At 34.5% G+C, this 18,951-nt stretch overlaps 1 protein-coding gene across 9 annotated transcripts in view; it reads right to left on the bottom strand.

Annotated features, from left to right (window-relative positions):
* Positions 1-18,951, bottom strand: part of DMD (dystrophin) — a 1,219,670-nt gene that overhangs the window by 285,454 nt on the left and 915,265 nt on the right. For all 9 annotated transcript variants that reach the window (XM_061999893.1, XM_061999885.1, XM_061999868.1 and 6 more), the window contains one exon: positions 11,266-11,383. In XM_061999893.1, the coding sequence (XP_061855877.1) occupies positions 11,266-11,383 (118 nt within the window). The remainder of the gene's footprint in view (positions 1-11,265; positions 11,384-18,951) is intronic.

Here is an 18,951-nt window from a genome sequence, read left to right on the forward strand (position 1 = left end):
TATGCAGGCTCCCATCCAATTAAAATATAATGACATTTAAACCTTTGTAAATCTTCTCTTTCAGATTCTAAGTTCCACCAAGCCCAGATACTGCCACTGTTTCACCACATATCAGACTGTCCAGCAACTACTCTCCTTTGCTGACATCTAGGGATTGTCCAGATCATTCTCCGAGTCACTCTCTCACCTATTAAGCAACAAGTCTGCTGATAAGAAAGATGAAAAATGAGAAGCTATGCTCAATAATTTTTATGCTATTACCCCTCCCCTCTCTTTTGGTATGATAAAGGCTGACAATCCTATCCATGAAACACAGATTGAAAAGTGTCAGAGCCATCATGTTCATTTGCTTATGGTCCTGAAAACAGTAATTAAATTCTTTGTATTATCTACTGCATTTCACAAGTTACTATAACAATGATACACATAACAAAATGAAACCACCAGCTGGTGCAATCACCCACCAAAGTCTTAGGATTTCTTTCATACTAGCTAAGCCATTATTTACTCAGGTTGGACTTGCAAAGGAGTTTTGGGGCTTTGCAAAACACTCTTTTTGTTACTGGTTTATTCCCATCTCAAGTAAATCTAAAACCATGATAAAATTATCCTGAGGCTAGCCAAAGGAAATCCATAGACCGAACGTACTCTGAGGTGTTTAACTACATTGTCTAAGCACAAGGGCAGGTTCCAATATACGTTCTTTGTGTATTGCATTCATTTTAGAAAAAGAGAAGGGACACAATGTATACCAAAATCTGCATTTGCTTGATGTCACTGATTACACGGAATCTAAATTTAGCTTGTAATCTCTGCAGAGCAGGACCTTTGTTTCCTGTTTGCTCTGTAATTACTACCAGAAAATTATGGCCTGGCATAAATTAATATATACTGTTCTGACATGGCTTTAAAAATAACTGTAGGCATTAAATGTTGCCCATCAAATCTAGATGAAATGTCATTGGATGAGTAAGTTGATCACTTTTTGAAAACTCATTTTTTGAACAATTTATTTTATGTTATTTCTATTTATTTTCACTTTCACTAATTTGTTGCAACACAGATAGCTCTTCTCATTGTATCACCATGGATATAGATAAAATAAAATGGATATTTTTTACTGTTTACATATATTTTTCTAGTCAAATATACAATGTTTTGTGCAAGCTACTCTTTCTAAGACCTTGAAATACTAGTCAAAAGAGCAAAAGCCTAAGCTTGTCATATTCAAATAAAACAGCTGGAAAAAAACCCAATCCCCTGAATACAAATGGCAGAAAAGGTCTGGAAGATAAGATATATTATCCCACCTTATCTAGGTAAAGAAGCCAACAGATGAAATTAAGACTTTTCTGGAATCACAAAAAAAAAATTAGCAAACTGAAGTCATCCTCACCTTTGATGATACAAGAAGTTTGCTTTTACTGTACTTTTATAGATTCATAAAGAAAGAAAAAAAAAATCCATCCCTCATGGTCTTCTCCAAGATATTTGTTGTGTGCAGTACTAGAAGCATGGGTGATGCTTTCAAGCAGAAAGTAGACAGGCAGAAGGACAGGCTTGTTCCGTTTCTGCTGCTGCAAGCAGTTGAAGGTTTATTAAACTGAAGGATTCAAAGATATCTCAAATGCTATCTGAGAATTTGATAAGATCATGTCTAAGAGAATTTAACATCTGAAAATAAAGACTATTATTTAGCTTTTTTTTCCCCCTAAGATCTCACAGGTGACAATGAGAAAAGTAATGGGGCACTTCTTATATGAAGCTGTGAAAACAGCAACAATGCTGACGTTGGGTTCTGAATGGGCCTGTGCAACCATCTCTAAATTCAATACTGACTTCCTACCCTACTTACACTAGAGACAGAGCCCTAGTCTGAGCTATGATAGCAATTTTCACAAGTCCTAGAAAGAAGAGGTGAGCGCGAGATCTCAGCCAGAGTGAGAGACAAGGGCAATGACACAGTGCAAAATGAAAAATGGGAAACACCAAAGAAATGAGTTTGACTATGTAAATCAGCATTTTCCACATGGAAGACAGAGAGAGGAGAGGAAACAGAGGAAGTATAGGAAGTCAGATGACAAAACACCTCTAGGAGTCCTCATGATCTTCAGGAAGCATCCTGTGAACTCTGCTTGTGCAACAGGCAGCCTGTGGGCCTGGCAGCTGCCTGACCAGCTCCAACAGCAATGTCAGCACAAGCTCAGCTGCCTTAATGTGAGCAGATGGGGCCTGTAGATGCTTGGAAGGCACAGGGCCATGTGAGCCAGTTAGCACAGGTTCCAGACAGATTTGAGACCTGTGAGGACAATCGGCATCTACCAGAGCTCCCACCAAAGTGAGGGGCCAGTGGTGCCTCTGCCCAAACATGCTGTAGACAGACTAGCAGTGGTCAAGCGGCAGAAGGCACAGCAAGAGGCTGGTGAGGAAACACAAAAGGAGGGAGTCAAGAAGCAGGAAGAGGTGTATTTGGAGAAATAAAAAGTCAGAAATACATGGAAGGAGATAGTGTCAGGAATGTGGCTGGAGGCTTACACTTGGCAGGAGGCACTCACAGAAAGTCCTCAAGGAAATATCTTTAGCCAAGGGTATAGACAGCTTTTGGTCCCCAAGGTTGCTCAAGTGTCTTTTCATAATGCTGCACTGCATCTTTAAGACAGCTTTCACAGTTGTAAATATGAAAGGCCAGGTTTTAAGTGTTTTCATAAGTTATTAAAATTACCCATAAAATACACAGAAGTACAAATGTGAAAATGCAAAAAGTATGAGTAACCGTGAAAAAGCAATCAAATGGTTTTGATACAGATGGCAGCAGATGTGCAACAGCACAGTTCCTGGCAACTTTTGCACTTCGGGGGTTTTCTAACAGCTAAAATATCTATGAAAATCTTGGGATTCCTCAAAGTGCTAACCACTCCTCTTTCTCAACTCTAAAAACCAATACAAAATCCAAATTTCTTGCTAATGAATTACTGATATCAATTCTGATAAAAGAGATATTCATATATGTAACACCATCAAGTCCACTAATACTGTCAGCATTGCAATGTGAACATTCACAAAGAGACCTCCTGCAAAAAGTAAATCCCAATAAGCAATAAAAAGACAGCTAAAATCCAGACAATTTAATATTAAAAAAGCAAGTAATTTTTTGATGCTTGTATAGACTAACTGAACATCAACTTTTAAAAAGGAATTAAAAAATATTAAAATTCCATATAAAGAGAGTGAAAACTAGGAAGATAATGAAGCTTTATTTTTTTTTTTTTTGTAAATGGGAAGTTGTTTTAAAAACGGAGCTTTGTAACTCCTTTAAAAATAAAAGGGAATACATCTAAACTGTATGATACAATATTTTCAAGACTTTCACGTTTCAGACATAAGAAGTAGTCCTACCATTTAGCAAGAAAACAAAAACTAGCTGAAAAAAAAGAAAAAATAAAAGAAAAAATATTCCATGATCTTAAGGAACTACACACAGAGATTTTAAGGTCAGTGAGTAACTTCACTGATTGCCCAAATGGACCTTATATAAACAGGGTGACAGAATTTTATCAGAAGACAGGGAATTTAAGTTCCTTGTAAAAAGATACTTTAAAAAATAATTCTTAAAGTGTAGAATGCTAATATAGTTATTAAAAATATATAGTTGTTTCCTCCTCTTTCACTTTTTGAGACTGATCACTTTGCATAATTACTTGCAATGGAGATCGGCCACAAGTATGGCATTTTTAATAGTAAATTATTAACACTACACCTTTTAACACAGAAAATTGACAGAGTCTTTCTGGTATTGCTCAAAGAGAAAAACAATTCCTTTCTAATTATCTGGTCATGACACAAGTCAATATAACATTCTTCTGTCATTGACAAGATGTAAGTCAAACCTTTTCTGCATTTACTATTTTCAGATTTTAAAGTATTTTATATAAATGTTAATTAACATTTGTAAAGTGAGACTGAATCAAATTTTGAAATCCAATGCAATTAAAGTAATATTTTTCTGCTGTAATACTGTGAATAGGAAACCATACACTAGATACTGTTAAATATGTTGAAAATTAACATAACTCAATACTTGCTTTCTCACAGAACTGCAAATTCTTGGCAGTTTTAGTCAATTAAATGTTTCAAAAAACTACATTCTCTAATTGTTTAAGTTATGAAAGAAAGCCTTTGTATCCTGAGAAGCACTCTCAATTTACTCCATGTTTGCATACTATTGAATTCTTAAATGTTCTTTGGAAGGACATGGTACTAACAAATTTGGAGATATTACAATAAAGAACTAGGACCTACAACCTTATCCTGTATGGCAGTTCCTTACTATCCCTTTAATTTTTTTTTCACTTTTGCAAATATATTTATTTCTTTCTGAAGCTACTGAGACACCGGTCTCGTTAAGCTAAAAAAAGAAATCTCTTTCAAATTGAAGATTTCTGAGTGTTAAAGATTTTCACAAAGACTTTAGGAACAAAGACAGTTACATAAAACCAGTCAGTTACAAAGTGATGCTTATTGCGTATGAAAGAAGGAAAAGGTGGCCCTAACAACACTGTTAATAGAAGTTGCCATAGTAGGGGAGCAGATAATAGTACTTGGGTAAAGGAATTGTCTGCTGACAGCCTGTAAAAAGGAATTTCTGTCATTTTATGTCTGCTCATGGTTCTGGGGAACTCTTACTTTCATCTAACTGTTGACTGGTTGGGTTGAATGTTGTGGGGTGCTGAAAATCTGAAATGTGCTCTGTATTTTTTATGAAGATTACCTCTATCACTTCAGTCTCCAAACATATTAAGAAAAGCAGACTAAATTGCAGTATATTAAATAGACTTGAACTTTTCTGACATAACAAATCAGAATTTTTTTTTCGCTGTATTCTGACTGATAATCTCTATTTATTCATTTCGTCCCTAAATGATCATCAAAAGAAGTTTAAAAAAAAAAAAGACACAAAGCAGACTAAAACATCAACTATTTCACAGTACCATACCAAATCTTTCCTGTGATGGTATATCTCAAATCTTTTAACTGGTTAACTTCATGTATCCATGGCTACGTCATACAACAATGCGTAACCTGTTAGTGTGAAGTATAATCCTACCAAACCATGCTTTCCGTATTCAGGGTGGGGTTTTTAAAAAATCTTTTCTGAGCTTAGTCAAAATTATTTTAATTGCTTTTTTTTAAAAAAAGTACCACTCTTTTTGAAAGGTTTCCTCTTACAGCACAGCCTTACAATCCTCACTGGACTGAATTTTTACTGTTAATGAGCTCACAATTATCAGAGATTTCATCTTATGGTCATAGTTTCCTGATGAGAGACTTGATCAACTATTCTGCTCTCTTAGCTGTTTTGGAGTATAGATGACAAAATTGTCATGATTTGGAAAAAATTAAGTTGCCTTTATCCAACACTGTAATCCAGGGTGCTTGTTTTCCAACAGAGACTGGTTTCTAGCAACACGCTTGGCAGTTCTGGGACGAGTAAAACAGCTGTGCCACTTTTACTTGAGAATATAACCAGAAATGAAGGAAAGTCACGTTGTAGACTAACATTCTTTTTGAGAGCACTGCAACACCTGAAGCAGAAAGTTTAGATCTTGTCCTTTGTCCACTGAGCAATATGCGTCTAGTACATATAGTCTTAGAAGTGATATATAACCATAATTCCCAAATCACTCAGACATTTCTGGGGCAGGCTCTTTCCCATTCTTAAGGGGCAATTCGCCCTAGTGTTCCAAAATAACTTCTTGAAACAGTCCATAACTTTCTAAAAAATCCTCTGGCAGCACATCTGTGTCAAAGAATTGATTTTAAACAAGATATTTTCAGTAACACGCTATCCCTTTCAGAGGTATAGTTTTATCTTGTTATCAAAGTTCCTTTAATAACAAATGATTCCTCAGTTCCTCCACTTCCATGGTATAGAGTTCTCATAGGAATAACAAGGTTTCAGTAGTAAAGTAGTACATCAGGATGATTAATAAACTTTGCATGTATATAACATAAGACATATGATATATGACATTGTGCAGGTTCTCGAGAAGTTCTTGAAATACATGAAATCTTGAGAAAAAATACTGGTGTTTTTTCAATAATTCAGAGAACTAGGAAAACTATGCAAGTACAGATCCCTCATACTTTTCTTTTACAATTGTGTTAGCTAGGACTTTTACTACTGGATAACAATTTCTAGATTGCCTGATTATTTTTTTCTCAAGTGATAAACTTTATTTTGTATTCAGTAGCTCTAAGAGAAAACCACATGGATGGCAGTATGATGGAGATGACTATTTTATTAAGATGTCGAGAACAACAGTACAGTTGTAATTCACTGTGGAGTTTCCATATATTTTGTTGTGAAAGTGATGACAAGTTGATGATTTTGCCATAAAACTGTCAAATACAGCAAGCTATTCAATAAAGGCATTTTTATGGAGTGACAGACACTCAGACTCTTTTCAGATTAGTTCAAGTGCAGTTCTCCTAACAACCAATTGTAGCTTCTAGCATTTTTTTTAAATGAAACCCAAATAAACAGAAAACAAACCACATAATCAAAATAACACTTCTGAATACATTCTTTATAAATTATTCAAACATTGGTGGACTTGGCTTTAAAAACTGCCAAATAAAATTTCAAAAGGAATAATTTTCTCCCAGTGAGTAATTCTTGATCAAAATAGTCTTAATTGAAATGCCTGTATTTATTGCTATTATTTATGCATTTAATGTAATAGAACCTAATTAACCTCTGAAGTGATATTTTGAGAGTTACTATGTTTCACACAATTGGTGATGAATGATATGTGTTACTTTGGTTTCTTACACTCTTAAAAGGGAGATTCTTTGGTTAGTAAGAGATGATTTCTTTATAGGGTTCTATTAATATTCATTTTCATAACTCTTCTATTGCTTATACAGCCAGGAACCAAATTAGAAAACTGGAATCTAAATTACTAGCAAAGTAAAACCACAGAAAGGTTATTTACCGTTATCTTTTCATGTGTGTGAACACAGCAATAGAAAAGTCTGCTATTTAAAGTTTCTTATATTTCTAGGATCTAGAGAGACTTAACATAGGTTTTGTAATTACTTAGGAATTTCTGATTTTAAGACTGTTTTTATTACCTCTATTATTGCTCTACTGACTTGTTACTGGCTTTATGTATTCTATACATAGGAACTGATGGAAAATAAAGGAATTTTCCAAGTTTAATTACTTTATTATATTCAAAGTTGCTTATAAACTCATTCCGTTTAAAGAACCAACATTTTCATTTGCAGTAAAGCAAAGTGTCTTGGAGCTGTGCTGCATTATGTAGAGAAAAACATTATTGTATGGCATATGGTTCTGTTAGAATAGAATGCTTAATTGAGGGCATTAAAAGAGCAGAGAAGTATCTTGATTTTTTCCACAACTTTCCTTCAAGACTAAATGTAATTATTATTCTTATATATTCTTTAATGTATAGGTTGTAAACAAATTACGATTAATAGATTAAAAAGAGATTTGAGTGTAACATTATATAAACATAGCACAAGTGTTATAGAGCCAAGTTCTTTTTACATAGTATAGCTCCTGCAATTCCATACAGATAACAAAGGGCCAGGGGGGAGATTCATAGGAAATAATTAAATTGTATGAACTTATCTTTAATTTCTGTTTACATTGCCTAAAGTAAGACTAAATTTATACAATACTGTGATGATTCTGTTGAAAAATAATCCCTCAATTATTGACTATTTTTGCAGTTCTTCATAAAGATTCCCTAGTAAATATCTTTAGAACAGCTTGATTTTGTATGAAATGTTTTTGGTTTTGTAAATACTTTTAAATGCAATAATGGCTTCTAAATAGAATGAAAGGTTAAATTTTATCAAGCATGACATACATATTTCTGCAAGCAAAATAACTTGTTACCAGTGTTAGCAAACATAAAAGCCAGAACCTTCAGGGTTTTAATTCAAACTTGATGGCACACTAACTCATTCTGTGAACAAGAGTGCGGCTATCTTGTAGATCAGCTATGAGTCTCATTTGCTATTTATAATATATCTGTTTTGTGACATTGGCCAGATGATTGTGCTGTATTGTTGTGTTTTTTTTTTTTTCCTAGCACCTTAATAGCAAAAGGCAATGAACAACACATTCCTAAAAAGCATCTCCGCTTCTCACCTTTTTATTTCTCAAAGCATGAGATCTCAGGCTGAAGCCTGGGATGAGGTAGTTCACTAGATATAGTTGAGTCTATGAACTTATGTGTGACAGATCAGCACAGACCTTCATAATGGGATCCAATGCATTTAGTATCTGATAGTTAACATTACAGAAGACTGCATGTGAGAGTGGTACACAGCAGCTGCAGAGAAGCATGAATAACACAGTGTTGATGCTCAGGTCATGAAACAGGATTGATTTGGATGAGTACTAATAACTGCTAAAACATAACCATGTTAACTTATTTCTATTCATAAAGAGGGGAAAAGCACAGGAAATAGGAAACAGTCTGCGAGTGAGGTAGTCAGGGAGGACTTGCAGCAGGACTGTTGTGCAAGGGCCAGGTATAATGAAGGTGATGCTTTCTAGGGCTGTGTGGAACATGCAGACCTTAGAAAGTGGAGCAGGTTGTCTGGTCTACTCTGACTGTGAGCAAGATTCCCTAGGACGGACCTGGGCACAACACCTTGAGTGCAGATGGCTGAGCTCAGTATGTGCTGCACTGCACGACAAAACAACTGCACTAGGTGGGAGTACTGTACAGCACAGCAAGCTTCAGAGGAGCTCTGTTAGAGAGTACACAGATAGAGAACATCCCAGTTGTCCCAGGGGTAAGGAGCTTTCCAATGTACAGGATAGAATAGCACTGTGAAGGAGTGGAAGGAGTTAACTATACTACAGTAATTGCAGCAAGAACAAGTGAATCCTGTTTATACAGGCCTAATTAAAACCAAAGACATCTCAATCTTCTTCATACAGCATACAGGGTGAAAAAAATAATGCAATGAAATCCCAAAATTACTAGTGTTTTCAAAGAAGTACTAGAATTTTTTCCCTTAGAAGTAAGATGATTTCCTTAAAATTAAAAAGTAATAAATACCTCTTGAATATTGTTTAATATTACCTATAATCATACAAATATAAACTAAGTGTGAATGAATCTTTATGATTCTAGTTTGCTACCTCAGCAGAATGGATCAAAAATGTCCCTGAACATATTTTATCTCCCTCTATTGCAGAAACTCACATCCAGTATATTTATGACAATAAATATTTGTTTTACTTTAAAATTATTTCATTAGTAACCACAGGATGATACAGAAAGTGCTATATTGAAAGAACGTGAAAGAAAAAAAACCTGTATCTACTGCACTTTAAGTTGCACTTCTGCAGTCAAGGATACTGACAGTTTCATCATGCGAAATTAATTGATAAATCACAGCAAAAAATAATCTTGTTATCTTTAAGTTTGAAAACAACTCATTATTTGAGGAATTCTTATAGACAAAAACTAACAAATTATCATGTAAAATATATTCACCATATTGCTAGCCACAGATGCAAGCTGTAATAAAGCTAGGTAGTCACATCTTCATGACTTACAGTCTGATAGCTTTCTTCCTTTTTTTTTAATGAATCAAAAAGAAGTGTTTAATCTATCTTAGAAGGCTGTTTCACTTAAAATTAAGTGCAGTTTTCCAATGGAATGAAATTTAGTCACGCATACAGTTGACATGAGGGGCTGCCAAGCTGAGTTGTTGAGTCTCCTTCTCTGGGGACATTGAAAACACATCTGGATAAGTCCTGTGTGACCTACTCTAGGAGGTCCTGCTCTGGCAGGTGGGTTGGACTAGATGATCTTTCAAGGTCCCTTCCAACCCTTAAGATTCTGTAATTCTGTGATATAGGAATTATGCTTGCATTTCACATAAAGTCTACAAGTCTTATTTTCAGAAGACTTGTCTCACAATTAAAAATTAAAACAGATTAGAAAATATTAATGGGAATACTGCATATGTTGCCTTTGAGTAACTGCCATAATGTTAAGGTATTTATACACATTCATGAATTCACCTGAGTATGTAACTCTCAAATTAATTTGCATGTCAAACAGGGACAGGTTCTTATGTAATATATGAGTTATTCATTTTTTCACAATTTCCAAATAAAACAAATACAGCTTTCAACAACATGTTTTAAAGTCAAGAAGAAAATACCTGTTAAAGGATGTTATTTCACAGATGACATTGTCTAAATAATATCTGTATGTGATACTAACAGCAATGCAGTACAAAAACACACTGTGATTTGACATAGTATGGAAAGTATTTACCTGATGGAATAAAATGAATTCAGTAATGTATAGTTTGGTTGGTTCTTTTTTTAATTATGGGGATAAAGAAGTTTAGCCTATGTGGACACCTTCATAGTCATCAGCTTCAGGAAACAATCACTGGTCTCCAGGCCAAGAAGTACTGAACAGTTGACATCCACCTAAAGTGAATTGCCTGTGTCCACATGCAAAGCATTTGACCTAAGTCTTCTCTAAGCTCCACAGGGGACCTCTAGGACCATAAGAAATTCTTCTTTTGTAGCTTTTAGTCCTGAGTACTCAAAATAATGTCCACCGTAGAGGGCTGCTTTTATAGCATGACCTTGAAATTGTGTTTCACCTATAGTGAAGGCCATAAGGATGTGTAAGCATCGACGGATGAAAAGATTATATAGTTCATGGACAACTGACAAAATTTGACCTACTAATTTTTCTACCTAGAAACAGCTAGTTGGTTAATTCTTGAAAGGGATACTAGAACTGAAGAATTGATACAGACAACTAATACAAAGCATCGTAAGACTTGTGCATCAGCTGAGGGGAGATGCGGCTGTACTTCAGGAGATGGAATTGCCAGTTTCTTACAAGTCTATGACTAAACTTTGTGAAGTCTTCCTTTTTCCTCTTTCTTAAGAATAAATGTATTCCTTTATCTATTGCAAACACATTCTTTGTTTTCTACAATGTGCATTCATTATGAAGACAAGTAATATGAAATTAAGGTGAAAAAATTAAAATATGTGAACACTGACTTTCACTGACATGTCTTCTATATACAATACAGAAAAATCTATGTGAGAACTGTCTCCTGATATAACTCTCCTTCTCATGGCAAAGGTATAAAGTGTCTCGAAAACGCTATACTTATCAGGTATTACAACATTTTCAATATTGCTGAACACCATATTGCAGCAGAATCACCACTTACTGCGGTCAGTAATTATTGTTCTGGCCTCTTGGTTGCTCGTCTTGTTTTTTAGATTTTGTGCTGCAGTTATTAGTTCATCCAGTTGGGGACGTCTTTGCTCCAGATCCTGTAGTATTGCCTATTTGCACACAAATACAAAAATTAAACAAAGAAAAAAGCATGCAGATCTATTGAGAAGACCCTTTCTTTGTGTGTGTGTCAGCTTGGTTTAAATCAGATTATTTGCTGTTTCAAATTATAAGAATTTGGCCTAGACCTTCCAAATAGTGTCATTATTCTTACCATAAAAATACCAACTATCATTTGTAATAATCATTTTTAAAGAACCCATCAAACTAGGTATAAAGTTACAAACATTCTTAATTTTTTAACTCATCAAATTGCACAAAGGTATTTTCCTCTATAAAGTTATAGAAGAATGCTACTCTTCTATATTCCCTTATATTTTACAGTATATTTATTTCAAAAAAAGATCTAGGGCTTTATAGCAGGTAAGTCAGGACTTTCCTAGTAACTCATGAAGTCTAATTAATAATGTTTCATAACATTTTAAGACTGTTTAATTACTAGCTATTGGTTTGAAGCCAATGTAAGACTGTTAATATTGCTTTTTCTATCCTGGCACTTTACCTAGCAGAAAAGTAATTAACACTCACAATAATTTATATGTTAGTCAGGCAGATACATGAAGCCCAGACAATCTCACTAGAAAATAAGAAGTGGATCTAGAGTTTCTCACAGGAAAAATATAAGCTTCAATATAATGACTCATGGTATTTAGGAGGTAATAAAATCTAAAATATAATAGCTTTAGATATAATGAAAGTGAGAACTCAAGGAAAGTAAGGCATATAAGATTTATGCATATATTGGTTTAACTTATTTTGAAGGATTAAGGAAGAGCAAACAAGCAATCAGTTCAATGATTTCTCAGATAAAAAACATCTAAGAACATACTTAAAAGATATTGAGCAAATCTAGCAACTTCAAGTCCTTATCACATAGTTTCCCGAAAAGATGCTCATTAGATTTCCCAGTCTTAGAAACTGGAAGTAGCAATATTTTCTATGAAATTATGAAAAAATTACTTTTTTCTGCCTACAAATTTGAATCACAAAAACAGAATAGCATGCTGTCAGATAGCTAGTAGGTATCAAGCTGACAACAAAGTCCAATGAAGGATTTTTGTTTTTCAGGCTTTTTATTTGGATAGTGATCAGATAATCTGTTAGCAGGCTCACTTGGCTGTTGACTATGTGTCGTGAGTATTTTATTGTAGTAAGTATTTTTTCTTCCCACCTTTTGGTTTTATTCTAAAGAATCATACTTTATTTTAACAAGTTGTTATTCACTGACGGTATGGAAAAGACCTGCAATCTGATCTTACATTTGGCCCTCCAACCTGATATTAAATTCACAGAATTTCACCAAGTTGAATGTGATAGGTAAAGGCCTAATACAATTTTCTATTCAGTGAGATTAACAAAAGCTCACATGAATATCACTTCCAGTAACTACATTACATGTTATCAAAAGCAAGGTAAAAGCTCCACAAAGTTTCATTTCTCTCCAGTTGCAAACTCATCATAAGTAAAGGTAATTTTCAAGAAAGACATCCAGCTACACCCTGTGAAATTCTTTCCCTTAACTGCTATATCAGAAGTTCTTTGAAAATCTATTATAACTAAAATTCTAAACTCACATCCAAAACTTTGGAATGTAGTTTTTTCACTTGTGTACTGATTGGATTGCATACAGAGAAATGCAGTTAAAGCAGCAGCTTGCATAATTAAACAAAGAAGAAATTTCTCGTTTGAAGTCTCTCCTTAGTGAAAGCACTCAAGAAAAAAAATAAAATCTACTGATGCATTTACTACCTCTAGATATCGATGTGCCTTCAAAACTCCATTTTCTAGGAAGACAACTTAATGAGTGACATAAATTTTACAATAGAAAAAGCAGTCCCATTGCAGCCTAACAACATCTGCATTACACATACTGCCAAAATGGACTGTGGGGAAGGAACATTAAAATGTGTACAACACACTCAGATAATTGTGTGGCCTCCAAAGTAATGTTCCCCTTTCTCTCTCCTTCCCCTACTTAAAAACCATTTAGAAAAGGAAAAGCAAATTAAATGATTTTGAGGTCTTATCTCAACAATGATTCTAAACTGTTCCTTAAAGTTTCCTGAATATAATTTTTGTATTTGTTATACTGAATAGGAGAATGATTTATCTGATCTCACCTGAATCTCCAACCAGACATTAAATGCTATGTTTTTACCGCAGAAGAAAGCTTCTGCTAAATGAAATATAGTAAGAAAAAAAGTAATAGGTAAGGATTGCTCAGTAAGGATTTCTCAGTACCAAAGTGAGTGAATGGACCTGATGTATGCCTACATTCCCACAGAATGATTTACCCCCAAGACCCACTTGCAATTTCTGTACTGGACACTCAGGAAAACTAGCAAGATCACTTTCAAAGTGAAACTTGCTAGCTTTGCTGTTCCCTTGGGGACACAACAGTCTGGTCCCTATATGGACAGTGAGGACATCCTTTCATCTGTCATTTAATCTGAATAAAAGTACTTTCTGCCAGATGTACTAATGTGTATTTTTTTAAACATCGAGAAAGACATCTTGAGATCCTTCTACTATGAACAGATCTGAAGATTTTTGGGCCTGTCAGGAGACAATAATATATCATTTTAGAACAGATGAGTTTTTCTCTTAGACTTAGAAAGGTAACCACAAATTAACATATTTTCCTTTGATTTAATACAAAGTGTCTGAGAACCTTACCCAAAAATGTTCTATTTCATTCAGTAAAATTTTATCAATTAAAACTGCTGTAAATTTTTAATATTTATTGGTACAGCTTTACCAATTGATACAAATGTAAAGACTTAGTAAATATATCCTTCACATGGAACCTACATTGCACATATACAAACAAAACCTGATGGAAGGTTGGATCAAAGTATGTACTAAAACACGCCATTCCAGAGCCTTTCTGTGATCCTGTATCATCACAGTAAACAGCAATACTTTAACTTCACTTAAAGTGTTACTGAATTCAGAAAAATATTCTGTGACTGCACAGACCAATCATATAAGTTGATTTTGTGGAAAACAAAAACACAAAGAATTATACTAGGAAGAGAAGTGCTCTGATGAATACAATTTTTAAGTCTACTAAATCCCATTTTGGGGGAGGGAGCAAAAAAGCTTAAAAGTATTGGTTGAAATGATCTAAAACAAACAAACAAAACCAAAACTCCAAATCAAAAGCAAGGCATAAATGGAGATAATTTCTAAAACATTTACAAATTCAGCCTCAACATAAAACTTGGTGGAAACTATTAGAAGATATAACAACAGCCATGGGAAGAAAAGCTCATTAATAGTGACACCCTGGTGGAGGCATAGCAGATGCAACAGAACAGCTGCCTCTGATTTGGAATGTCAGCACACTAAAACAAATGTGCTATGTAAAAATGTATAATACAGAAATAGAAGTTATTAAGAAAGGATTTTCAAAATAAGTTTAACAGAAGTCTCTTGGGTCTCCATCAGGTCACGAAAAGGACAGATAAAAAGACAGGGACTCAGCTACAATAAAAGGAACTCATTGGTTTTGTTTTGTTAGTCCTTGTGCATACAATTTCCCTTTACTGTCATTTACCTAGAGTTCTGTAAAGGTACAATAATGTGTTCTGCAAAACACCATAGACCAAATTTTAATCAAGAAAGTTGTGTTTAATAATAAATATAATTCAACATGAGTAAGATCAACAATAAAGAAGACCGATTGACATCCATGTTTGTACAAATGCATCTTTAACCCTAAAAAAGCTTTTATTTTTTTCTTCTATATATTTATGAATTCCAACATAATAATGCTTGGTGACAGCACAGTAATGGAAAGATGAGATTCAGTCATCAAACCTGCCTACAGTTTGTTAGAAAGTGGTGCTACTCACTTTTAACAATCTTTCCACATTCATGGACAGCAGCTGCTCAAAAGAAAAATCCAATTTTCAGGTTCCTAACTTTTATGATTTCTTTACATAAAATGGGGACTTGAGATACGGAACAAATTGTTTAAGTCAGCAACCGTAATAACTTGTATAAAAATTGCTTTAAAATAAACTGAAAATCTTAAACAGGTGAAGTGCGACAAGTTCTCAGTGGGACTGCAAGATTTGAGACTGAGAATTATAATATTGCTTAGTTTTATAAGGTATAGTATGCTACAGCCTGCATATTTGTCACAGGAGCTATGTATGTAATAGTTTTTATGAAAAATAGAATCTTTAAAATCTATCCAATCTTTTTTTCATTTTCCCCTCACTTTCAGGCAAGTATTATTAAACTGGAATATCTGAAATCCAGGATGGTGCCAAGTCTTAAACATTCAAGTAATCATTCACTAAAGCTGACTATGGAAGTTTACTCTAATAGCAGAAGCAACTTTTCTCATACCAAAACTAGGTCTTTTCATTTCCCATTGCTGAACTTCAAGCCTAAAAATGAGAGTTAAGGTTGCTACCGTATATATGATTGTGCCTCAGTCTGTAAGCTTTTTTAAAAAGGCCCTGGATCTACTTGGTAATTGGTTTACACTCTTCAGTTGAAAAGTGTCTCTGAAAACAAAGAAGTTAAAATGCCACTAAAAAAATGAAATATCATTGGGTGAAGTAGGTCCCATAATTCCTTTTTAGTGTTTAACTGAAGAGTCCTCTGTAGTGGTAATGGCTACTATGTCTTCATAACTTTTCTGTGTATTTATATGCTACCAGCCAAATACAGCTTGCCATTTCTTTTGTACTTTTTCTTTTTTTTTTTTTATTAGGTAGGAAAGCCAACAGTGAGTGACCTAAAAAAAGGATATTTGGTCGAAAAGGAGATTTAGAGACCTTGCATATAAGACCAAACTGGAAACATCATTTTGTCATTAATAATCCATGGCTGAAACTTTACAGTTGCTTTGGGATGTTTTATTTTGGCCCATTCCCAACTTTGTTTAGATGAAATGAACCAGCGGACCACAAGAGCACAACTGAATGATTAACACGGGCATGTAAGAGAGAAAGAAGATATATGAACCTGTTCATTCCTCCAAACTCATCACACTTCAGAAAACAATTTGCTCATCTTTTGAAAAACTTTAGACTCCAAACATTAAATTTAAACAACAACAACAATAATAAAAACCCCCCAAAACCCCCCAAACAATTACTTCCTGAGTAAAATCACAACTTTTACTTAAAACAACTGAGTTTCTTAAGGCTGGTTGGTTCTTTAAATATACTGTGTTACATAGACACCTAGAAACAGAGAAAGCTTTAGAAAAAAAGCTTGCTAACAATTTCAGAAAATGCAGATATGCAACACCTACAATTCATCTGCATAATAAAATTGGCTTTGTTAAGTTATTCCTCCCAAGCACAATTTGAATTTGTTTTCTTGTCACTAAGCTGGAAAGGCATATGAGAGAAAATTATCATTTACATAGCCTCTACATTTAAACATAAAATTATGAAATCATTAAAGCAGTATAACACAGTGGAGTTTTCTTCTAAAAAAACCCATTTGTTCTGGATATTAGCTGTTTTCTATTTTACCTCCAAAGCACATGTAATTTTTGGAAAATAAGATCTAGAGTTTTAGCAGTATCGCTAATTGACTGCTACATGTCAGTGAAATCAAAACATTAACAGACAGGACATTATGGTTTGATTTTGTGTGATTTGTGTAGCTTAAGTCTTCATAAGCATATATTTTTATGTCCACTTGGGGCCAACTCATGAACTGCCTAAATAGTTCTGACCATTGTCTTAGTGAATATATCAACTCCATCAGCGACACTGTGGGAAAGCCGTGAGTGACCACTTATTAGGTTTCTCACTAGATGCATGAAAAAGCATCACATAATTTTTTTGTACGCTTTTCCTGAGAGTCAACCAACAAATTTTGTTGGTGGCACTGTAAATATCTGAGCACTGTTCCTTTACAATTTATGAATTCTGATTAATAATTAGGAAGTTAAGACAATGAAAAGTGCAATATGCATGTGGCATGATGTACACTAACCAAACCAAGCAGAATGGAGCATATGTCATTTGAATTTCCATGCTTTGACCAATAATGTAAGGTGATGGTCATGGCTCAACCTTGGGATAACTCTCACCCTCTCTCTTCCTCTCCTGCTCCTCATTTGTCTACAGAAAAAATGACTTTGGGAACCGGTACTGTCAGATCTCTAAGGAGAGGTGACTGAACTGTGGAAGAGTTAAAAACCTAAAAAATCTGAATTAATGGGGAAATCAACTATACTGCTCCAGAATTGCCAGAGGCAGGTACCCTTCTACTCATCCACAAATGAGTAGTTAGCAAGCAAAAGTACATGCAGCATGGGTCAGAGTCATAAGTAAGATACAAGAATGAGACTTCCAGAGAAGCTAAAAGTCAGCAAAGGCCCACTGAGATGTTTTTGACCATTCTCATAAACCAAATTGGGTACTGACTCTACAAAAAAGTGCAAGACAAACGTAGTACAATTTGAAGCCAGTCCAACAAAACAGAATGTGTCCTGGCTTTAGAAACAAAAAAGTTGGAAGCAAAGAAAAGTTAGGTCTGCACCTGAAAAGATTTTCTGACTAGGATCTCCAATTAAGGCATGTTACTCAAATGTGAAGTTGAAGAAGATTAAATTTGGATATTATGAACTCATAATGTTGTAGCTATTCCACACATTTAAAATATCCATACCATCCATTACTTGTCAATGATAAAAAACTGTCACAAGGAGTTCAGCTCATAGCAACTCAAGACGAAGGAAGCAACCAAAGGGGCTTGATGAGACAAGAGAAGCCCTCTCTTGTTAAACTTGGACTTTTTGAACTCACTCCTTTTCATGAGAAAAATAAAATACAAAAGACAGGTTTAAGATACAAAAAGGATGCAAATTGTCCACATAGTCTAAGGAATCTGCAATATCACAAGTAGTCACAAGAATATTATAATAAAAATAAGCATCTAAAACTGAATTTAACTTGTTCTTAATAGCTACTGTGGCATCTTACACAGCAATACATGGAGTGAGGCAGAAGTGTAGAAGTGGTTGAATTACTAACTTTTCCTGGATAAGCGGTAAACAAAAATCCAGAGTCTTTAGGAATGATGAGTAGTTTGGGAAGCTTAGCTACTACATGCTAAATAAGATCCCCTGGCTTTTGCAGTTTTTTTTGACAGATTGTGTCATTTTTACAATGCACAGTAATATGTTCAAAATAGATGAACATTGGCAACTATCTCAGACATCATCTATGGGAAAACATACAGATGGACACTACATAGGAAGCATGCTATTTTGCACACATGATATATATCCAGGAAGAGGATCAAACCATCAGCTCCTTGCTCATTCTAACTGACATGTCTTGTTAAACTGCGCTGGAGTACATCCAGTGCAGAGGATGAAGAGAGGACAGAGAACATACTAAGAAAATATTTCAGCTTAACATTGTGAATGAGTCATTCTCAGATAAAAGGAATTCACTCTGTTGCAGCCATTGCCAGAAAAAAACAGGAATAAAGCTAAAGATGTATCTGTCACAAGTGCAAAAACTTTTAAAGATTTGGGTGTTTGGCTATAATGAGATCCATTCAACTAGAAGAA

This window comes from Colius striatus, chromosome 1, assembly GCF_028858725.1.
Source record: "Colius striatus isolate bColStr4 chromosome 1, bColStr4.1.hap1, whole genome shotgun sequence".
NCBI lineage: Eukaryota > Metazoa > Chordata > Aves > Coliiformes > Coliidae > Colius > Colius striatus.